Source organism: Oryctolagus cuniculus, chromosome 1 (assembly GCF_051225735.1).
Source record: "Oryctolagus cuniculus isolate XC-2025 breed Fujian yellow rabbit chromosome 1, ASM5122573v1, whole genome shotgun sequence".
In the NCBI taxonomy this organism is placed as follows: Eukaryota; Metazoa; Chordata; class Mammalia; order Lagomorpha; family Leporidae; genus Oryctolagus; species Oryctolagus cuniculus.
The window spans coordinates 133,105,499-133,126,922 of record NC_142867.1 but is presented as its reverse complement, the minus strand read 5'-3'; the positions used below and the strand labels follow the sequence as shown (position 1 = coordinate 133,126,922).

Below are 21,424 nucleotides of genomic sequence, written 5' to 3'. Positions count from 1 at the left end.
GTTTCCATTTTTCCAGTCTTCTCCTCCTCCCTTCTCCCCACATCTCTTCTCCCTCAAGGTAACCAGTATTGATACCTGGTGTATAGTCTTCCATTGTTTTCTCCATGCACATCCAATCTCATACACACAGAAGTACATAATACGTGTTATAATCATTAACAAAAATGGAACCTTGTGTATATACATTCCTGCTATAAAGCAATTATTTACCAAAACATTGTGGAACTATCATGAAGTTCTCCCGTACAGACAGAACTCATTTTAAAAATTATCCTCATGAGCTTCAAAATAAGGATTTATCACAATTTATCTAGTAATGAGTGCTTACTTTTCCAAATGGGGCTTTTCTCCCTCTCCCTCTAAACAATACTTCAGGAAACACTCTTATTTATTTGTCTTTTTTTTTACAGGCAGAGTGGATGGTGAGAGAGAGAGAGACAGAGAGAAAGGTCTTCCTTTGCCATTGGTTCACCCTCCAATGGCCGCCACAGCCGGCCCACTGTGGCTGGCGCACCGCACTGATCCGAAGGCAGGAGCCAGGTGCTTCTCCTGCTCTCCCATGGGGTGCAGGGCCCAAGCACTTGGGCCATCCTCCACTGCACTCCCTGGCCACAGCAGAGAGCTGGCCTGGAAGGGCAACTGGGACAGAATCCGGCGCCCCGACCAGGACTAGAACCTGGTGTGCCGGCACCACTAGGTGGAGGATTAGCTTATTGAGCCATGGCACTGGCCCTATTTGTATTCTTATGCATTGATATTATTTTTATTTCCATGGGAAAAATTCTCAAAATTGCATCTTCTAGGTCAAAGGATAAATATGTATATTTTAAATAGTTTGCATTGCTGGACTGCTGGTACAAATACAAGCTAGAACACTTAGGTAAGAATACATGGTTATTTGTATAAGCTGTTCCCTTAATTTTATGAAAACATCTTAGGGGCTGGCCCTGTGGTGTACTAGGTTAATCCTCTTCCTGCAGTGCTGGCATCCCATATGGGCTGCTCACTCCACTTCCAATCCAGTTCTCTGCTAAGGTGCCTGGGAAAATAGCGGAGGATGGCCTAGGTCCTTGGGCCCCTGCACCCACATGGGAGACCCGAAAGAAGCTCCTGACTCCTGGTCGGCTCAGCTCCGGCCATTGTGACCATTTGGGGAGTGAACCAGTGGATGGAAGATGTCTCTCTCTCTCTGTGTGTATGTGTCTCTATTTCTCTCTGTAACTCTTTCAAATAAATAAATCTTTTTTTTAAACAAAACACTTAAATACTTTTTTGACATTTAAATGTGACATTTCCCAAAATAAACCAAAGTTCCTCACAAACAAGCAAAAAAACAAAAATACACATGTCCCCCAAGTCCAATTAGCAACAGATCTCTTGATTTTTTTCTATCTCCATGAGTGGAAGCTTGATCTCATTGGAAGTTTAGTCTGCGTTTCCCTGAGTACTACTTGGGTTCAAATCTTCTCACAGGTTAATGGCCATTTGGAGTAGTAATGAAGGCTTTTCCATATTCAGTACATTTATAGAGTTTTTCTCCAGTGTGAATTTTTTATGATAAAATATGAGAGCTGGCTGAATACTTTCCTATATTCACTACATTCATAAGGTTTTTCTTTGGGTGTGTTCTCTGATGTTGAATGACCTATAGCGAAAGGCTTTTTCACATGTGCCACATTCATAGGGTTTTTCTTTTTTAATGATTTCTCCCTCAAAGTGAGTTCTGAAGTCTGCCTTATGGATTTGATGTCTTCTGGATCCTTGCCAATTACCTTCCCCAAGTGGGTATCTGTAATCAAATCCAAATTTTTTGTGAACCCTTCCTCTTGTGTTTGGAATTTTCTGTGGGGCTCTTCCGTGACAACTTTTGGTTCTGGAAAAAGAACAGATCCAAATCTAAAGCCTCTTTGACCAGTGGGCATTTTCTTTTGTGTAACAATCTTTTGACTCAAGTGACTCTCCAGACTATTTTGCAATCTCAAAATCCTGTCATTCCATGTCCATAATCTTCCCATTCTGGAATCCCATAGGCCACTTTCTGTGAGTTTCTCTACTATGGCTTCCTGTGATAAATCTTCAGAAGTATCCTCTGTTAGTACAGCATTCCTGGTTGTAAGTTTAGTTTCCAAGTCTAGGGAGGGAAAAAGAGAAAATCAAATAACTTCTACTTCCTAAGCTGAAGAAATCTCACTAAGTGAGATAAATCATGTGAAAAATGGACTGGTAAATGAACATTTGGTTTTAATTGCCGTAAACTGACCTTACTTTCTAGGAAGAAAAAGGTAGGGTTAAGGGAAGGTGGTTGAGCAAATAATCAAATTGGCTCATTCAGTGATATTTTCTCCTATTAAAAAAAAAAATCCATGGAGCAAGCATTTAGCTTAGTGGTTAAGAAGCTGGTTAAGATACCTGCATCTCACATCAGAGTACCTGCATTTGACACCTGACTCCAGCTTATGCCTCATGCAGACCCTAAAGGCAGTGGTGATGGGAGACCAATGCCTGCAAATTCTCCATGAAATGTGTGAGGCTAAATAGTTAAGAATTTTCAATAGCCTCATATGGAAAGACAGATTTGAATATAGGGTGACCAAAGGGGTCATCCCTGGGACTCACAGGGTTTGCCTGGAACTTCAAGGTGAAATGCTCTAAGGACAGGATGAATAAAAAAAAAAACAGAGCAGGTTGTTCAAGGAATAATCAGCTCAGTTAAATTTCCAATTGAATCAAAGTAGCTGAGGATTGATAGAACCCCTAATACAGCAGCCAATCAAAAGTAAATATTATTTCTTGGTGGGAAAAGATTATATAATACACAATTTCAAATTACTGCTATAGGTTTTAATAGCCAATTCTTGAAAACCAAAATAGGCATACACAAGGAGACAAAAGTCACTTGAGAAAAAAGGCAAAAAGAAATAATAGGGACATATCTAAAATCAATCTATATATTTTAATGACCATAAACTTTAGAATTAATCTGTAAAATTGTTTATTTTTAAAAGATTTACTTAATTTATTTGAAAGGCAGTGTTACAGAGAGAGAGAGAGAGATTGATTGAGAGAGATCTTCCATCCACTGGTTCACTCTCCAAATGGCCACAATGTCCAGGGCTGGGCCATGATGAAGCCAGGAACCAGGCGTTTCAATTGGGTCTCCCATGTGGGTGCAGGGCCCAAGGACTTGGGCATCCTCTGCTGCTCTCCCAGGCACATTAGCAGGGAGCTGGATTGGAAGTGGAGCAGCCAGTACTTGAACAGGAGTCCATATGGGATGCCAGCACTGCAGGAGGTGCTTACACCCATTATGCCACAACACTGACCCCCCCAATCCATAAACTTTAAAATAACCATAACAATGTTAGGTAGGAAGGCAGAAATTTAGCCTGTGTTTGTGAGAAAGGCCTGAAAACCAGCACCTACTGCAGAAGCTCCAGAGCCCAGTATTTTGCACTTCAAAGTCCTGCTCAGGTAGTCCCAGCTCTTCCTCACAAGGAAAGCTCCCAGGAGTATTCTCTCCTCAGGACCAAATGGGTTACCTGACTGATAACATGAGGCAATAAAACCTTCACAGACCCCTAAGGGAAGCCTCTCTACTCTGCTCCAGCCAGCAAATCTGGGGAAGAATTTGTTAATTTTCACCTAGCAAATCCTTCAGTCAGGACTCTCCCTCTTTCGTCTTGGAGGAGAGGGGGAGGTGGGTAAACAGACTCCCTTAAAAACCTAGGGAGTCCAAATGGACTGTGTGCTCAGCCCTCTGCCTCTCTGCTGAGCCATCTGCCTGGCTGGGCCTGGCCTGGCCTGCCAGGTATATTCTCTCCACTCAACCATGTAACCTCACTCTACCCCAGTTTGAGTGACTGGGCACTCTATCTGTCCCTTCCATTCTGATGGATGCCCTATCCCCAATAAAACTTTATCACTTTGCTGTCTCATGCCTTAATTCTTTCTTGCATGAAGACAAGAACCCAACAGCTTCCATGGCCTTTTCTCTGGTGACAACAATATTCAAAAGCATTAAGAAAATATTAATAATTTCATCAAAGAATTAGAAAGCACAAGGGCCATGCCTGGGAAGGCAGTGCAGGGTTGCTTGGGTGCTTGGGCCTCTGCCACTGGTGTGGGAGACCAGGAAGGAATTTCTGGCTCCTGGCTTTGGCATGACCCATACCTATCTGTTGCAGCCACTTGGAGAATGAACCAGCAGATGAAGATCTGTCTCTCCCTCCCTCTGTTGCTCTGCTATTCAAAACAGGTAAATAAACAAATCTTAAAAAGAATTATAAAGTACAAAATAAAAACCAAATGGAGGGGCTAGCACTGTGGCACAATGGGTTAAAGCCCCAGCCTGCAGCACTGGCATCCCATATGGGCACTGGTTTGAGTTTTGGCTGCTCTGATTTAGATCCAGCTCTCTGCTAATGCACCTGGGAAGGCAACAGAAGATGGTCCAAGAGCTTGGGCCCCTACACCCAGGTGCGAGACCCAGAAGGAACTCCTGGTTCCTGCCTTTGGACAGGCCCAGCCTCAGCCATTGCAGCTACATGGGGAGTGAACCAGAAGATGGATCTTTTTCTATCTCTGTAATTCTGCCTTTTAAATAGATAATATTTAAAAATATATAGAGAGAGTCTATGGGAAAAGACAATTAAGAAAAAACAAGTATGGATTTCAAAAAAAAATTTTACACCAAAATAAGCTTATCTTTTAATTCTATTATTCCACAAACTGTTTGAAGTACTCTGGTATACTTGGGAACACAGGATTCTTTTTTTTTTAAGATTTATTTATTTTATATATTTGAGAGTCAGAGTTACACAGAGAGAGGAGAGGCAGAGGGAGGTCTTCCATCCTCTGGTTCACTCCCCAATTGGCCTCAATGGCCAGAGCTGTGCTGAACCAAAGCCAGGAGCCAGGAACTACTTCTGGGTTTCCCACATGGGTGCAGGGGCCCAAAGACTTGGGCCATCCTCGACTGCTTTTACCAGGCCATAGCAGAGAGCTGGATTAGAAGTGGAGCAGCGAGGTCTTGAACCAATGCCCATATGGGATGCCAGTGTTTCAAGCTAGGGAATTAACATGCTGCACCATAGCGCTGGCCCCAGGATTCTTAACTTATCAAAAATATCCACCAAAAATGAAGGACGGGGACCGGTGCTGTGGCACAGCAGGTTAATGCCCTGGCCTGAAGCGCTGGCATCCCATATGGGTTCCAATTCTAGTCCCGGCTGTTCCTCTTCCTTTCCAGCTCTCTGCTGTGGCCTGAGAAAACAGTGGAAGATGGCCCAAGACATTGGGCCCCTGTGTCCATGTGGGAGACCTAGAAGAAGCTCTTGGCTCCTGGCTTTGGATCAGCATAGCTCTGGCCATTGCAGCCAATTAGGGAACGAACCACTGGATGGAAGAGCTCTCTCTCTCTCTCTGCCTCTCCTCTCTGTGTAACCTGACTTTCAAACAACTAAATAAATAAATCTTAAAAAAAAGAAGGTCAAATAAAGACCTTTTGTGGCAACAAAAACAAACAAAAAACTCCAACCAAACCAAACCAAACCAAAGGACAGTCTTTGAAAGAATACCTGAACAAAAGGAAATGCTAATGTGTGTTTATTATCCCAGATAAAGCTCAGAAATGAAGAAAAAAAGTGAACATAAAGGAATGATAGAAATAAACATAAAGTAATAATAATATCATCTGATGAGATCTGAGATATACAAAATTAAAATATATAACTTCAATAAAGTATAAGTGAAGGTAAATGGAATAAGCTATTATAATTTCCTTCTATCTTGGAGAGGAGAGAAACTTGTATTAAATTGTTGATTCAAGAAGGCATGCTATAATCTCAGTTTTAATTACTAAACAATTAAAAACTGTATAATTAGCAACTGACTAATAATTACCAAGGAAACAAAAAGAACAATAAGAGGTAGTACATCTAAAGGTAGGCATGGATGGAAGGAAAAAGAATACAGAATAGGCAAGAGACTTTCACAATTAGATGGCAGAGCTAGATACGATGTAAGCATATTAGTTGCGAATGGACGAAACACTCCAAAGAACATAGACTGTCAGATTGGTTTAAAAAATTAACAGGGGCCAGTGCTGTGGCGCATCCATCGGGTTAAAGCCCTGGCCTGAAGTGACTCCCCTATGGGCACCGGTTCTAGACCAGGCTGCTTCTCTTCTAATCTGGCTCTCTGCTATGGCCTGGGAAAGCAGTAGAGGATGGCCCAAGTCCTTGGGCCCCTGCACCTGCGTGGGAGACCTGGAGGAATCTCCTGGCTCCTGGCTTCAGATCAGCTCAGCTTCCGATTGGCTCAGCTCCAGCTGTTTTGGCCAATTGGGGAGTGAAGCAGTGGATGGAAGACCTCTGTCTCTACCTCGCTCTGTAACTCTTTCAAATAAATAAAATTAATCTTTTTTTTTAAAAGAAGGGGGGGGGCAGTGCTGTGCTGCAGTAGGTTAACACCCTGGCCTGAAGTGCCAGCATCCAATATGGGCACCGGTTCTAGTCCTGGCTGCTCCACTTCCCATCCAGCTCTCTACTATGGCCTGGGAAAGCAATAGAAAATGGCCCAAGCCTTGGGCCCCTGCACCGGCATGGGAGATCAGGAAGAATCTCCTGGCTCCTGGCTTCAGATTGGAGCAGGAGCTTTATTACAGCCAACTGGGGAGTTAACCAGCAGATGGAAGACCTCTCTCTCTCCCCACCTCTCTGCCTCTCCTTTCTGTGTAACCCTGACTTTTAAGTAAATAAATAAATCTTAAAAAATAAAATTAATGAATGTTGTTTATAAAAGGAATACATAAAAATTAGAAGTGAAAAGATGAAAAGAGGTAACAGCAGAGAAAACAATAACCAAAAAGAAGATGTTTTAGTGATATTAATATTAGACAAAACATGGCCAGCACCGTGGCTCACTAGGCTAATCCTCTGCCTGTGGCGCCGGCACACTGGGTTCTAGTCCCAGTTGGGGTGCTGGATTCTGTCCTGGTTGCTCCTCTTCCAGTCAAGCTCTGCTGTGGCCTGGGAAGGCAGTGGAGGATGGCCCAAGTGCTTGGGCCCTGCACCCACATGGGAGATCAGGAGGAAGCACCTGGCTCCTGGCTTTGGATCGGCGCAGCGCACCGGCTGTAGCAGCCATTTGGGGAGTAAGCCAATGGAAGGAAAACCTTTCTCTCTGTCTCTCTTACTGTCTAACTCTGCCTGTCAAAAAAAAATTAGACAAAACAGACTTTAAGGAAAAAAACCATGAAGAAAGATAAGAACTAGAATCCACTTGTCTTTCCAAGACCATGATCCTAACCAAGTTACTATCTCTTGCCTAGACTGTTTGAACAACCTCTTAACCTAGCCTGCTTTATGTCACTCAATCAGAGTTGTTTCCTAATAGTCTTTCATTGAAATTTTTCCATGCTCTGCACTCACTTGGATTAGAACCCAAGCTCCTGACCATCATCTGCAAAGCCCTGCAGGGGCAGCTTCCCTCCAGCTCCAGCTTTACTCCCTACCAGTCTCCCCCTCCCTTGAGTTTCCATAGCAGCAAATCCCTTCTTATTTAGGATGTATTATAATCCTTTTCCTATCAGGTATTTTGCATTGCTATTCCCTTTGCCTGGCAAGATGATCTCTCCACTTCCCCAGGATGGCTGCTTCTGACCTTTCATGGCCCAGTTTAAATGTCCCATCTCCAGAAGCTGCCCTTGTCCACTTGATCTGAGGGAAACACTTTCACCCCCATCCCAGTTACTATTTCATGTTCTCCAGCTTGTCTCAAAACAAAAAGGCATTAAATACTAAGTGGGTACTGCATTTTGATTCTCAACTGATTCATTTCTTGTTTGTACTCTCAATTAGTTAAGAACTGGAGGGAAGAAAGATCCCCTCAAAATTTCAGCAGGCTTGCAAGTGAAAAATTAAAACTTAAGTTCTAGTTTGAAATAGGTTTACCTTAAAAGAAGCATTTTAGCTTAAAGAAATAAGGTTAGCATAAGAAAACATTTTTAGGAAATGAAGGAAGGCCAGATAATGGTGAAACAAATCAGAAAAACAGAATTAACTGGAAAGGATAAAGTGATAGGGATATTTTGTGCATGTTCTAATAAAAAGGAAGAAAAAATCTGAAAATTAAGAAAGCAGAGTAGGTGGGATAGGAAACCAAAAGTAGGGAACAGAGAGGAGAGGCAGAGATGAAGAGGATGGGGCAGGGTGCGGGGAGATTTTTTGCTTTGAGACAACATTGAGCAGAGGTACCCCCCAAAATATTTCAGATATTCCATTGAACATTCCCCAGTGATATTATTTGAAATAAAACCTTTTTCTTGATTCTGATTAATTTACCTGGATAGGGGCCTCTTGAAATTTCTCTCAGCACTGCCCAGGGTACTTTTCCATTCTCCAAATGAGATTTCATATCTGGTATGAAAACTGCAAGCCCTGTTCAAAAATAAATAAATAGGATTTGATTGATGTTGTGAGAACTACTGCCAAATTCAGTCTCAGTTCTCAATTTTCTACATAGAGTGGCTATTACAGAAAGATACAGAGCTGCACTGTGCAATACAGTTGCTAATAGCAATGCATGACAGTTTAAACTAGACTTTAAATTAAATTAAAAATCCAGTTCTTTAGGTGGAGCAAATTTGAACTGCTCAAAAGCCACAAGTGGCTTGAATGTGTGATATAGGCTAGCAAAGATACAGGTTTCTATTTTTTTTTTTTTTTAAGATTTATTTATTTGAAAGTCAGAGTTACACAGAGAGTGGAGAGGCACAGTGAGAGAGAAAGGTCTTCCATCTGATGGTTCACTTTCCAATTGGCCACAATGGCTGGAGCTGTGCCGAACCAAAGCCAGGCACCAGGAGCTTCCTCTGGGTCTCCCATGTGGGTGCAGGGGCCCAAGGACTTGGGCCATCCTCTACTGCTTTCCCAGGTCATAGCAGAGATCTGGATAGGAAGTAGAGCATCCGGGTCTTGAACCAGCGCCCATATGGGATGCTGGCACTTCAGGCCAGGGTGTTAACCTGCTGCACCACACCACCAGCCCCACAGATTTCTGTTTTTTAGATTTATTTTTATTTATTTGAGTGGTAGAGTTACAGAGAGAGAGAGGGAGAGACAGAGAGGTCTTCCATCCAATGGTTCACTCCCTAATTGCCTGCAATGGCCTGAGCTGAGCTGATCCAAAGCTAGGAGCCAGGAGCTTCTTCCAGGTCTCCCTCATGGGTGCAGGGCCCAAGGACTTGGGTCATCTTCCACTGCTTTCCCATGCCATAGCAGAGAGCTGGATCTGAAGAGGAGCAGCCGGGACATGAACTGGCACCCATATGGAATTCCAGTGCAATAGGCAGAGGCTTAGAGCCTCTCTATCATAGCAGAACATTCTATTGTACAGTAACAATCTAGAGAATTATAAAGGTATTTATCTCAAGAGAGCTTAATACTATGGTTTCATGTGATAATGAATCATGGGAATAATTCAAATAAACACAAAATGGGGGGGGCAGCACTGTGGCGTAGTGGGCAAAGCCTCCGCCCACAGTGCCAGCATCCCATATGGGCACTGGTTCAGGTCCTGACTATTCTACTTCAGATCCAGCTCTTTACTGTGGCCTGGGAAAGCAGTGGAGGATGGCTCAAGTCCTTGGGTCCCTGTACCCACATGGGAGACCTGGAGCAAGCTCCTGGCTCCTAGCTTCAGGTTGGCACAGCTCCACCTGTTGAGGTCATCTGGGGAGTGAATCAGCAAATGGGAGACTGCCCCTGCCTGCCTCTCTGGAATTCTTATTTTCAAATAAATAATAAATAAATAAATAAATATTTTTTAAAAAAATGGTTGTAGGTGTTTGGCATAGTGGTCAAGATACTGCTTAGGACACCCACATCACATCAGAGGCCTGAGTTTGAATTCTGTCTCAATTTCCAATGTACACCCTGGGAGGTAACAGGTGATGGCTCAAGTAGTTGGGTCCCTGCCATCCATGTGGGAGGCCTAGGCTGAGTTCTGGATTCCTGGCTTCAGCTTGGTCCAGCTCTGGCTGTGAGACATCTGGAGAGTAACAAGTAGATGGAAGATTTCTCTCCCTCTCGCTCATTCTGTTTTTCAAATTAATTATTAATTAAAAAGAAAATGGACACATTTGTTTTCTTTCTTTTTAGAAGCACTGATAATTCCTTTATGGAACAGATGAGAATAAACTTTGGAACTAGATTCCAAAAAGAAAAAAAAACATATTGAAAGGACTTCAAAAAGTTCATGATAAATGGAATTAAAAGACACAAAAAATAAAATGTTATTTCTCAACATGAGCTTACAAGTTGAAGATACTTGTAAACAATGATACCAGCCACTTAGTCCAACATGAAAGAACTGAGGGCTCTGGGATTTTAACCACATCACTGTAGCTTTTTAACTGAAGAAAAATGGGCATTCTTTAAGATCTTTTAAGATTAGGAAACAAAAACAAGTCAGAAGGAGCTGTAAGGTGGATGCCTGATGTTTTCCCTAAAAACACTCACAATACTGCCCTTGTTCAACAAGCGGAATGAGGAGGAGCATTACTGTGGTGAAGGACACTCTGGGAAAGCTTCCCTGCATGGTTTTTCAGCTAAACTTTGACCAACTTTCTCAAAAACATGCTATAAGTAGATGTTATTGTTCTTTAGCCTTTCAGAGAAAGTCAACATGCAAAATGCCTTAAGCACCCCCAAAATCTGGCTACCATGACCTTTGCTCTGATGAGACCACTTCCACCTTCAGTAGTTATTGCTTTGTCTGTGCTCTGCCTTCTGGATTATACTGGTAAAGACATGTTTCATCTCCTCTTACAATTCTCGAAAGAAATTGATCCAGTTTTACAATTTTCTATGGTAGTCTCTGCTCTTATCTGGGGCTGATCTGGGGGATCAAGTGGAAATTCTTTTCCACTTTATTTTTCAGTCAGAGCTAGGCAGACTGAGGCAATTGGGATGTTTAGGGCTGGCTACTGTTGTGCTACTGTCAGGTCTCTTTAATTAAAGCACAAGCAAGATTAATTTTTCCCTTACAAATTGTCATGGATTGCCTGCTGCTAATGTGTTCATCTTTAACATCACCCTGCTGCTTCTTAAAATGAGTTTTCTATTAGTAAACTGATTTCTCTGGAGGCATTGTCCCTGAAAACTTTTTTTTATTTTTTAATTTTATTTATTTATTTGAGAGGGAGAGTCACAGACAGTGAGAGGAAGAGACAGAGAGAAAAGTCTTCCTTTTGTTGGTTCACTCCCCAAATGGCTGCAATGTCTAGAGCTGAGCCAATCAGAAGCCAGGAGCCAGAAGCTTCTTCAGGGTCTCCCATGCAGGTGCAGGGGCTCAAGAACATGCACCATCTTCCACTGCTTTCACAGGCCATAGCAGAAAGCTGGACTGGAAGAGAAGCAGCGGGGATGACAAGTGGCACCCATATGGGATGCTGGCATCGCAGATGGAGGATTAACCTACTGTGCCGTGGTGCCAGCCCCCCTGAAAACTTTTAATAAGCATAAATGATTTCATCATTCTTCCAGCCCATGCTTCAACATAAATATGATGTTTGTTTTGTTTCAATTTCAGCAGAATTTAGAATTCAGGTGCTCTGTTAGGATCTCCTTTCAAACTGATGTCTTATCCTCAAACTAGAACCTATTCAGACATGTTACAGCAAGTCAGTATGAGCTTATTTTGGTGTAAAAATGTGAAATCCATGTAGTTTGTCATAATACACATTTCCATAAACTTTCTGAAGACCCCTTGCAGTTATTATTCTACAATAAGTAGATCATTTAGTTAAGAATGACGAACAGCACGATGACCAACAATGTTCTCTAAAGATTCAGAGAGCTTGACACCTAAACTCAAAACTAAAATTCAGTTAGGTACTTTAGAAGCTCTGTATCCTCAGTAAACTGAGTCAAGGGGGAAAATTTATCAACATATAAGAGGAATTAACCTTACCCAGGGAGACAAGATTCCTGTAATTCTCTAGCATCACATCCTTGTGCAGGTTCCTCTGTGTAGGGTCCATCAATCTCCATTCCTCCAATGTGAAGTCATATCATTAAAAAGATGTGAAGCCACATCTTTAAAAGTCAGTGATTCCTAGAATAAATAAATCGTGATCACCCAGAGACTATACTATCATCCCTGTTAGGCAGAATAACATGTATAAAACTGGAGAAAAACTCCAGAAATTAGAATCACCAAATGATTATGTATGCTAACTGCTTAATCCTTATAGGACATATAGATCTCTCCAGTGATAAGAACTTAAAACCATACAAGGAAGCCTATTCCATCTTTGGAGTTCCATCTGCGAGTAGTTTTACCAAATTCAAATTTGGTTTTCTAGAAACTCTACATATTGATCCTACTATACTTTCTGGAGGCAAACAGCATGGCTTCTTCCTTCTCTAGAAAGTCTTTAAAATATTTGTTTACAGCTAGTCGTTTCTACCCAAATAACCTGCTATCTCAGAAAACCCTGACTTGTGTAAAAGATCATCTTCTTTCAGTTCTAGATTGATCACAGATACAAAATGCTATAAGCTCTGAGACAGAAAAGAACACATGAGACTTTGGGGGGCAGTTCTTTGGTTAGGATATGAAATATGTACAAATGCTTGTATAAATAATGGAAGAATGAGTCCAAAGTATTTTTAATGATGAACTACTGCTGGCGCCGTGGCTCAATAGGCTAATCCTCCACCTTGCAGCACCGGCACACTGGGTTCTAGTCCCGGTCGGGGCACCGGATTCTGTCCCGGTTGCCCCTCTTCCAGGCCAGCTCTCTGCTGTGGCCCAGGAGTGCAGTGGAGGATGGCCCAAGTGCTTGGGCCCTGCACCCCATGGGAGACCAGGATAAGCACCTGGCTCCTGCCTTTGGATCAGCACGATGCACCAGCCACAGCACACCGGCCGCAGCATGCCAGCTGCGGCGGCCATTGGAGGGTAAACCAATGTCAAAGGAAGACCTATCTCTTTCTGTCTCTCTCTCACTGTCCACTCTGCCTGTCAAAAAAAATGATGAACTACTGAGAGAAGGAGGAAACAGAGTAGAGAAAACTGAAATAGAACCTAGGCTCTTTGGAATATTTCTTGTTTCGTATATTTGACTTTTGAACTGTGGAAATATTTTATATTGTTTTAAAACAAGGATTAAACTTCAAGAAAGCAATCTAGTAGACTACAACCAGCTGGAATAGCATACCCATTTATCAGAGAGGAACTATTCTGAGTGATTTTAACACAGTAATTTTTCTGTACCTCTGAGTAAGAACTCCAAAACAAAGACAGTAACAAAAACAAAACATTTTCAGTAAGCAATCTTATTGGTAGTAGAAGTAGAAATGATATTCTGTAACTTTTGTGTGTGCAGTGCTGGATAAAGCAAATTAGTCTATCACTGTTCCTAAAAACTAATCAATTTGGTATGGGAGAACAAAGATATAAAGAGGAGGATATAAATATAATACTGATGAGATTAGGTTAAAAACTCCATGGTTCTGAACTTGAAGTCTCAGTACAGACTCATGAAATATTTCATGTTCAAGGGAAAGAACTAGCTTTAACAATATGAAATAAGAATGCATTATGCTGGGGCTGGCATTGTAGAGTAGTGGGTAGAATCACCACCTGCAGTGCCGGCATTCCATATGGGCACTGGTCTGAATCTGGGCTGTATCACTTCCAATCCAGCTTTCTGCTATGGCCTGGGAAAGCACTAGAAGATGGTTCAAGTCCTTGGGCCCCTGCACCTGCATGGGAGACCCGGAAGAAGCTCCTGGCTCCTGGCTTTGGAAAAGTACAACTCTGGCTGTTGCAACCAATTGGGGAGTGAACCATTGCATGGAAGACCTTTCTCTCTCTCTCCCTCTCTGCCTCTTCTTCTCTCTCTTTGTAACTCTGACTTTCAAATAAATAAATAAACCTTAAAAAATTAATAATGATATGAGCCTTAACCTCTGAAAATTAGGGATGCATGTGACCAGGCTATGATACATTACTAAACCAACATAGAACTACTGATCAAGTGTTTCTTACAAAACTTGTATTTCAAAGTCACTGTTAAAACACTTTTTTTAAATCAGATTAATACCTATTCCAAGCACATATACACTTGAATGTCCTTAGGTAAAATTAAAATATTCAACATAACATCTAATTTCTAGTCTTGTCCTTTACAGCTTTCCAACTTGATTCAGTAGCTTAGTCACTGTTCACTACTTCAAAGCCTGCCTGTAAGCTCTCTTCTCACCAGGATACCCTCACAAATACTTTTTGACAAGTTAAATCCCACCTATAATTGGGTAACAGCTTAAATCTATTCTCATGAATTTTCTGTTGAACAACTTAGCTAACACTAATGTCCCAACTGAAAGATTCTTTAAGAAAAAGATCTATTTTTAATTTTTTTAAAAAAACATTACTGTTTATTTTATTTTAGCGGATATCTCCATCTGCTGGTTTATTTGCCAAGTGTTCCAACAACTAGGGCTGCACCAGGCTGGAGCCAGTAGCTGTGAATTTTTGGAAAGTGAATCTTCTAATAGATTGTATTTTACCATGATGAACCCAAATTTCCTGTGTCAAACTGTTAGGTGTAGTTTCCAGAGAGGGTTGGGTGAGGCAAAGTCCCAAACTTCAGAAGTAGAATACACGCAAATCAATACAGCAGGTTGGAAACAGAGGAAACCTTAACACACCAGAGGTCCAATGGAAAAAAAAAAAAAAACTACAGCAGCCATGATCTCTGCTTCTGTGTTTCCCTCTCCAGAAAGAGTCGAGTCCGGCAAAGACATATCTGCAGAAGACAGGAAGTCACACAAACCAATATCACTAGGGAGTTTCAGATACAAGTGAGCATGATCTACCTAAGGGAACACAAGAGTAATGTTCAAGATGAGAGAAGACCAAAGACTTTTGGTCCAAGAGATCTTGAAATCTGTTGTAATAATTATTTTCTGTAATTGTTTTAAAAATTGATTCTAAAGGCAGAGAGAGAGAGAGAGAGAGAGAGAGAGAGAGAGAGAATATGAATGAATGAATGTCAACCACTGGTTCACTGCCAAATGCCTGCAAAAGCCAGGACTGGGCCAGGTCAAGGTTGGGAGCCAGGAAATCAATCTCTCTCCCATATGGGTGGCAGAGACTGAATTATTTGAGCCATCACCTGCTGCCTCCTGGAGTGAGCATTAGCAGGAAGCCAGAACCTAGAACAGAGCCAGTACTTTATCCCAGGCACTACAATATCGGATGCAGGCATTCCAGGCATCTTATCTGCTACACCTAATGCCCATCCCAGATCTCAAGATTTTAATACTATTACAGGTAGTTACAGTTAGCAGGCCAGACATTGTACAAAGATTTTTTTTTTAAAGATTTATCTATTAACTTGAAAGACAGAGTTACAGAGAGGCAGAGAAAGAGAGAGGGGTCTTTCATCTCCAAATGGTCACAATGGCTGGAGCTGAGCCAACCTGAAGCCAGGAGCTTCTTCCAGGTCTCCCATGTGGGTGCAGGGGCCCAAGGACTCATGCCACCTTTCTACTGCTTTCCCAGGCCACAGCAGGGAGCTGTAATGGAAGTGGAGCAGCTGGGACTCGAACTGCTGCCCAAATGGGATGCTAGCACTGCAGGAAGCAGCTTTACCTACTAAGCCACAGAGCTGGCACCAGAGTTTAAAAAATACTCTTGGGGCTGGAATTATTTTATAGTGGGCAAAGCCACCACTTGTGACACCAGCATCCCACATGAGCATTTCTTCAAGTACTGGCTGCTCCATGCTTGCACCAGGGAAAGTAGTGCAAAGTGGCCCAAGTACTTGGGCCCCTGCCACCCATGTGGGAGATCCCTGGCTTCCACCTGGCTAAGCCCCAGCCATTGTGGCCATTTGGAGAAGTGAACCAGTGTATAAAAGATGTCTTTCCAGCTGGCGCCGTGGCTCACTAGGCTAATCCTCCACCTGCAGTGCCGGCACCCCAGGTTCTAGTCCCAGTTGGGGTGCCGGATTCTGTCCCAGTTGCTCCTCTTCCAGTCCAGCTCTCTGCTGTGGCCTGGGAAGGCAGTGGAGGATGGCCCAAGTGCTTGGGTCCTGCACCCACATGGGAGACCAGGAGAAAGCAGCTGGCTCCTGGCTTCAGATCGGTACAGCGTCCGGCAGTAGCAGCCATTTGGGGAGTGAACCAATGGAAGGAAGACCTTTCTCTAACTCTGCCTGTCCAAAAAAAAAAAAAAAGATGTCTCTCTTTCTCCCTCTCTTTAAATAAATCTTAAGATAAAAAAAAAACTATCATTTAATGTTCACATCAAGCCAACGGAGATTATATTTATATTCCATATATAAGGCAAGAGAGGTTTACAATAAGGAAACTACATATTTAAGGTCATGCAGATACATGACTTCTAATCAATGTAATTTCTTTCTTTTTTTCCTTAAAAGATTTATTTATTTTATTTGAAAGGCAGTTACAGAGAGAGAGAGAGAGAGAAACAGACTGAAAGATCTTTCATCCTCTGGTTCACTCCCCAAATGGCTGCAATGGCTGCAACTGGCAGATTAAGCCAGGATCCAGGAGTTTCTTCCAGGTCTCCCACATGGATGCAGGGAACCAAGCACTTGAGTCATTCTTCGCTGCTTTCCAGGCCATTATCAGGGAGCTGGGTCAAAAGTGGACCACAGGCAGAGAGTTAACTCAATACACCACAGTGCCAGGCCCTAATCAATGTAATTTCAAAGCTCATACCTTTCCCACTAAATCAATTTGCTGTATAAAGTGGAAGAAAATTCAATGTTTCTTTGACACAGTCACCCTCTCATTAAACAAAGAAATATTCCAAGAATATCTTTTTCCTTCCTTTTGTGTGAAAAGTCAATTTTTAAAAAATATTTATGTTTTATTTGAAAGAATTAGAAGAGAGAGAGAGAGAGAGAGAGAGAGAGAGAGAGAGAGAGATATCTTCCATCTGTTGGTTTGCTCCCCAAGTGGCTGCAATATCCAGAGCTGGGCTGGGCTGAAGCCAGGAGCTTCATCTGGATCTCCCATGTGGATGCAGGGGCCCAAGGACTGGGGTCATCTTCCACTGCTTTCCCAGGCCATTAGCAAGAAGCTGAATTGGAAGTGGAGCAGCCAGAAATCAAACCAGTGCCCACATGGGATGCCTGCATTGCAGGCAGCAGCTTTACCCATTACATCACAACACTGACCTTGAGTCAATTTCTTAAAATTTCCAGAGACTGCAGTTTCACTAAAGTGAACACCACAACTTCAAAATTTAAATACTGGATACCTTGACATTCCCCCTCTAATCTCATATTCAAATAATTTTTAATCTCTCTTTCTACATAAGGCAAATCAAAATAAACAAGACACAGGGATAACAAGAATAATAGAAAATAAAGTGGAATTCAATGCACAAAGCATTGAGTAGTCTTTTTATATTGAAGACACATGCCCATTCAAGGTTTTATACTATGGAGGAGTAGGGTGGTGGAGATCTTGTTCAGATGTGCCTGGCACTGATTCTACTTTTCCACCTGTATAAAGGAGGTAACTTGCTACTGCTGAATCTGGTTCAAGAATCAGAAGCACCCGATGTATAACCTTTCCTTATACCCCCTGGTAGAGACTGTTAACACAAATTCTTCCAGGATGGGACCGTAAGACTCAGGAACAAAAGGGCAATGACAGAAAAAATATTTTTCAAAGATTTATTCATCTTATTTGAAAGGCAGAGAGAGAGAGAGAGAGAGAATCCTCCATTCACTGGCTCACTCAAATGGGTGCAATGGCAGGAGCTGGGCCAGTCTGAAGCCAGGAGCCAGGAGCTTTATCCAGGTCACTCACATCCGAGCAAAACCCAAGTACCTGGGCCATGTTCCACTGCTTTCCCAGGTGCATTGCAGGGAGCTGGATTGGAAGTGGAGCAGCTGGGACTCAAACCAGTGTCCACGTGGGATGGTGGTGCTGCACATGGCAGCTTTACCAGCTATACCACATCAGCCCTGAAAGAACAAGTATTGAGTTTTGGAAAACTCTAACTTGTGTAATTAAATGTTCCCTCATTTAGGGACTCTGTTATGCTTAAACATACTGACTCTGCACCTGCCATGAATGGGTACCTTACTCCCCATAAGGTTTAACAGCTTGCCCTATAAATAGAGCAGAACTAAATCTAATTTTAATATAGACTATGCCAATCAGAACCTCATCTGAATGATACTTGCAATAGTTAACCAGTACTTTGCTGAAAAGCAAGAATTAAAATACATAAAGCAAGACTGTCATAAATGCAAAGAACATTAGAGATACAGAAGTTAAGCAGATGTGAATATAATAAAACTAACATCTAAAAGTTATTTTCAGGCACTCAGGGAGCATTTGCTAAGATCTGCCACAGACCACAAAGAAAAAGTTACAATCAAAAAGAAGAAACTAGGGTTGGTGCTGAGGTGTAGTGGGTAAAGCCACCACCTGCAGTGCCGGAATCCCATATGGGCTCCGATTTGAATCCTGGCTGTTCCTCTTCTGATCAGTTCTCTGCTATGGCCTGGGAAAGCAGTGGAGGGTGGCCCAAGTCCTTGGGCCCCTGCACCCATGTGGGAGACCTGGAAGAAGCTCTTGGCTCCTGGCTTCAGATCAGTGCAGCTCTGGCCATTGTGGCCAATTGGGGAATGAGCCAATGGATGGAAGACCTCTCTCTCTCTCTGCCTCTCCTCCTCTCTCTGTGTAACTCTTTCAAGTAAATAAATAAATCTTTAAAAAATAAAAAGAAATTGAATAGAGTACATTCTCTAAACATGATGCAATAGGATACAAATGTAAATGGAAGTTTGGACCAGAGGAATTTTTTTTGGCCTTGAACTTAAAATAGGTACTCCTTAGTAGCTACTAAGTCAAAAATAAAATTTTAAAATTTAATTGCCAGTGAGTTAGGAAATGAAAGTATTATACATTAGACATACATGATTGCTGCCAAAGTTTTAAGGAGATTGAATTTATATCCCTAAATACTTTCAGGTAGGATTTTGGCAAAGAGCAAAAGCATTATGTGTTCAAAATAAAGAAGAAAAACACTTAGCAAGGTAGCCATAAGAAAACTAAGAGGTAAAAATGATAAAGGAAGAAACTAATGAATTAAAAAAAAAGCAAATAAAAAACAGGTGACAAAGCAAAGATCTGATTCTCTAAATAATGAAATCTAGAAGCCACTGGCTAAAGCAGGAAAAAAACAAAACAAAACAAAACAGAAAAAAGAGGCTATAATAAACATTTTTTTCTTTCTTTCTTTTTTTTTTTTTTTGACAGGCAGAGTGGACAGTGAGAGAGAGAGAGACAGAGAGAAAGGTCTTCCTTCTTGCCATTGGTTCACCCTCCAATGGCCGCCGCAGTGCACTGATCCGATGGCAGGAGCCAGGTGCTTCTCCTGGTCTCCCATGGGGTGCAGGGCCCAAGTACTTGGGCCATCATCCTCCACTGCACTCCATGGCCACAGCAGAGAGCTGGCCTGGAAGAGGGGCAACTGGGACAGAATCCAGCACCCCACTGGGACTAGAACCAGGTGTGCTGGCGCCGCAAGGTGGAGAATTAGCCTAGTGAGCCGCGGCACTGGCCTATAATAAACATTTAAAAACATGCCAATAAAAATAAACTTCTCAAAGGATAATTTGTTTAAAAATATTCTGTAACTGGAGGCAGGTGTTTGGTGCTGCTTGGGAGACCAGAGACCAATATTTGAGAGCCTGGGTTTGAGTCTCAGGTCCTGATTCCAGCTTCCTGCTGACGTGCAGCCTAGCAGACAACAGGTGGAAGACCTGGACTGAGTTCTGAGCTGCGGGCTTTGGCCTGGCCCAGCCATAGTGCTAGCAGGCATCTGGGGGAGTGTCTGTCTTCCCCGCCTTTCCAATTAAATAATCAGATCTGTAAAGATGAATCAAGTCTCACTTGGCAACACACTCTGTAGATTATGCTTGTAAAATATGTTTCACTACCAGGCTGTGCAATTAGCACATTTAAAATTGTAGACGCAGAAAATGTCATGCTAGTTAAAGGTCAGTATTATTCAGCTTTGTATCAGTCGATAGCAACATACCCACAGGAAGAAAAGGCTGCAGGTGACCAAGCCAAAACTCTCCTGAGACCTCAGGGGCTGTGTTTCCCACTCCTCATGTTCTATATGGTCCAGGTGGACAGTGAGAAGCGGCCACACACAGTGTGGAACGAGCCTAAAGGAGGAGAAACTTCCCTCGCTTGTCTAGACCCCAAGTCGGTGCGGTCGTCTAAGAGCGATGAAGGACCCCACATTCCTGAAGCAGCCTGCAGCGGCCAAGAATGCCACCGTCAGCTCACGGGGGGCGACAGGTGATGTACCCGTGATTCTCCGAAATGCCCCCAAAATGGGCCCACCAGGAAGAGCGGCACAGGCTGCCCAAAGGGAAACCGAGGTCCACCCGCCGGCCTCATCCTCACTCCTTAACCCGCTCTGGGTTCCCCTCCAGGAAGGGCCAGCCCAAGCCCAGGCCCCGCGTCTGGAGCCCGGCAGGACTCCCGACCCTGGAGAGGAGGCTCGGGACCCGGTTGAGCAGGAGCCCAGGGCGAGGGATGCCCAGACAGAGACTGTGCCTGGTGAGCTGCCCAGCCCCAATCATGTCCCTCACAGGTGGGCGGGCCCGGGTCTGCCCCCAGGTCCGGGGTGCCAGAGCGAACGGCCACGCCCCCGATGCCTCCGCGAGCCAACCGCTTAAGGAGGAGTGGAGAGTGAAAGAGGCCTGGCGCCAGGGCAAGGACTACCTGATGGTCTCACTGAGGACAACCGAGGACGCTCTCAGAGCAGGGCGGGAACGCTTCCAGCAATGGCGCCGACTCGGTGGGCGAAATGCCAAGCAAGCCAGTGCGCCTGCGCCAATGCGGGACTGGAACTGCAATGCCCAGAATCCTCCACACGTGTGGCTCCGCCCCCTTACAGCAGCCTTTGTGAGGAAGTTGACTGTGTTTAACCCTGCTCTTTGGGGGACCTCTGTAATTCAGCTGAACACCCTGTTCTCTGATCCTCAGAAGCTGAATGGGCAACCCAGACTTCCACCCTCACCTGACTGTGGAACAGATTAGTTACTGCAGCGGTTATGTCAGCGTGTGCAAAGCCTAGACACCTGCTGATACTGAACCTCTCCTCAATCTCAACTGGAGCCCTGTGGGAAGCAGGAATAATGAGCTTCCTCCACTCCCAGCCAAGGTGTTATCAGCGGTGGCTTATTGGGGCGCCTGAAATATTATCCCTGCTCAACACTAACAAGGGACTCCCCCTCCCCAAAGCTGCCAAGGGAGGCCGGGTCCGGAGCTTGGAATTCCACTCTCAGCCACAGACAGGTAAGTGACTTTCTTACCCACCAGGCTGGTGCCAGGTGAGGCTG

General features: G+C 43.4%; 1 protein-coding gene and 1 long non-coding RNA gene across 6 annotated transcripts in view; one reads left to right on the top strand and one right to left on the bottom strand.

Annotated features, from left to right (window-relative positions):
• The window catches only part of LOC149128640 (uncharacterized), a 120,429-nt gene extending 106,570 nt beyond the window's left edge, over window positions 1–13,859 (top strand). The window contains exon 5 of the long non-coding RNA XR_016222439.1: window positions 13,714–13,859. This is a non-coding gene — a long non-coding RNA (uncharacterized LOC149128640). The remainder of the gene's footprint in view (window positions 1–13,713) is intronic.
• On the bottom strand, window positions 556–21,375 carry LOC103346525 (zinc finger protein 624). Of its 5 annotated transcripts, XM_089315165.1 has the most exons (5): window positions 20,805–21,375; window positions 20,107–20,239; window positions 11,974–12,117; window positions 8,343–8,438; window positions 556–2,131 (listed from the first exon to the last, which is right to left on the bottom strand). In XM_089315165.1, the coding sequence occupies exons 3-5, from the start codon at window positions 12,041–12,043 to the stop codon at window positions 1,524–1,526; spliced, it is 774 nt and encodes a 257-aa protein (XP_089171291.1). In that variant the 5' UTR covers window positions 12,044–12,117; window positions 20,107–20,239; window positions 20,805–21,375; the 3' UTR covers window positions 556–1,523. The 5 variants fall into 5 exon arrangements, 2 of the variants coding, with proteins under 2 accessions (XP_089171291.1, XP_069921779.1); XM_070065678.2 differs by lacking the exon at window positions 20,107–20,239; XR_016222434.1 differs by lacking the exons at window positions 11,974–12,117; window positions 20,107–20,239.
• Between the last annotated feature and the right edge of the window lie 49 nt (window positions 21,376–21,424).

What these genes read in the sequence shown, in the direction of transcription:
- LOC103346525 (XM_089315165.1), bottom strand. Translation starts at nt 12,043, where the DNA reads ATGGACCCTACACAGAGGAACCTGCACAAGGATGTGATGCTAGAGAAT. An exon ending in CAGGAATCTTGTCTCCCTGG is followed by an intron (nt 8,439 to 11,973) that starts GTAAGGTTAATT and finishes ATTTTTGAACAG; the next exon opens with GGCTTGCAGTTTTCATACCA. An exon ending in TTCAAGAGGCCCCTATCCAG is followed by an intron (nt 2,132 to 8,342) that starts GTAAATTAATCA and finishes TTCCCTCCCTAG; the next exon opens with ACTTGGAAACTAAACTTACA.